At 44.5% G+C, this 1333-nt stretch overlaps 1 protein-coding gene across 1 annotated transcript; it reads left to right on the forward strand.

Annotated features, from left to right (window-relative positions):
* Nucleotides 1–35: 35 nt before the first annotated feature.
* LOC107676300 (uncharacterized) lies at nucleotides 36–806 on the forward strand. The gene has a single exon (XM_016470832.1). It carries the CDS (start codon nucleotides 36–38, stop codon nucleotides 804–806), a length of 771 nt encoding a protein of 256 aa, XP_016326318.1.
* Nucleotides 807–1333: the final 527 nt, after the last annotated feature.

Consider the following 1333-nt stretch of genomic DNA (forward strand, 5'->3'; position numbering starts at 1 on the left):
AACGCAAAGAGCGATCAGACATTGTCGACATCAGTATGGATGTCCTCGATTATGCTTCTCCTGCTGTAAATGAGCTAGATCTCTGCGCGACTTCACTACTTGTCACTCCTAGCAAGCCACCTGCTCACAAAAAAGGTAAATCTTCAAGTCCAAACGAGCAGGCCGACTCTGCCATCATTTCCACACTCTCCTCGTTGATCAATACTCGGTCTGACGCACTTGAAGGAATGATTAGCGCCAATGCTCTGAAGATAGAAGGGCTGAAGAAAACGGTAGACTTTGTGTGTGCCGAAGTACAAGATCTAAAGAAGAATGTGAAAGATGTAGATTCCAGACTTAAAGATCAAGAACGTCTCACGGGCACCTGGATAACACGCATTTCTGATCTAGAGAGATACTCTCGCAGGTGGAATTTGAGATTGTTTGGAGTGCCTGAGACTTTCAAGGAAGATATAAGATCCGAGGTCATTCGAATCTGCAGCGAGACTTATCCCGAGGCCAAGAGCAAGTACCCTGATGTTGTTGACACTGTGCATCGGTTAGGGAGGAGAGGTGACAACACAAAACCTCACACCGTTATCATGCACGTCACCTCACGGGTTATCCGCGATGCCTTATGGAAAACTGCCAAGAAGTCCCAGTTTCTCAAAGACAACAACCTGCGCTTCGCAGAGGATCTGACTTCGCTGGATCGGGAGAGACGGAAGAGCTTGTGGCCCAGAGTGAGAGAGGCGAGGGCTGCTGGAAAAATGGCCTATTACGTCGGAGCGCGTGCGTTCATTGAAGGTGTGGAGATTACTTTGTGAGTTCCATCATGAGGATCGTGTGCTCTTTTCTAAGATTGTGACTGTTAACTGTCACTATTGCATTTGAGCTATCATCGTATAACAGCTGGACGTTTAAAATTATAATTTAAATTGGTCAGTTAAGCTCTGTTCATCTCCGTTTTCTTTTCATCTATCAGTCAATTTTGATGTTTTGCCTTTGTTTTGATTCACGTTAACAGCAGTTCATTGCTGTTTGTTTATCAATGTCGATATCGTTCATTTCTCTTAATGCCAGGGGTCTAAGAAACAATGTGAAGCGCAAAGCCCTCTTTTTGTTTGTTAAAAACCATGGATCAGACTTTTGCTTTTTTCAAGAAACCCATTCCACACAGGACGATGTTAAATGTTGGAGATCCCAGTGGGGCAGTGATGTATGGATGTCGCATGGCACAGAGCGATCAGCAGCTGTCACCATTTTAAAAAATAAGTTTGCTGGTGAGATTCTACACGTTGTCGGTGTTCAAGGGTCATTTTCTCTTGTTAGTGGTTTCACTTGGTCAGACCAT

This window comes from Sinocyclocheilus anshuiensis, unplaced genomic scaffold (genome assembly GCF_001515605.1).
Source record: "Sinocyclocheilus anshuiensis isolate Anshui unplaced genomic scaffold, SAMN03320099.WGS_v1.1 scaffold7041, whole genome shotgun sequence".
Lineage (NCBI taxonomy): Eukaryota > Metazoa > Chordata > Actinopteri > Cypriniformes > Cyprinidae > Sinocyclocheilus > Sinocyclocheilus anshuiensis.

Excerpts from the sequence above, each read along its gene's own strand:
- LOC107676300 (XM_016470832.1), top strand. The coding sequence starts at position 36 with ATGGATGTCCTCGATTATGCTTCTCCTGCTGTAAATGAGCTAGATCTC.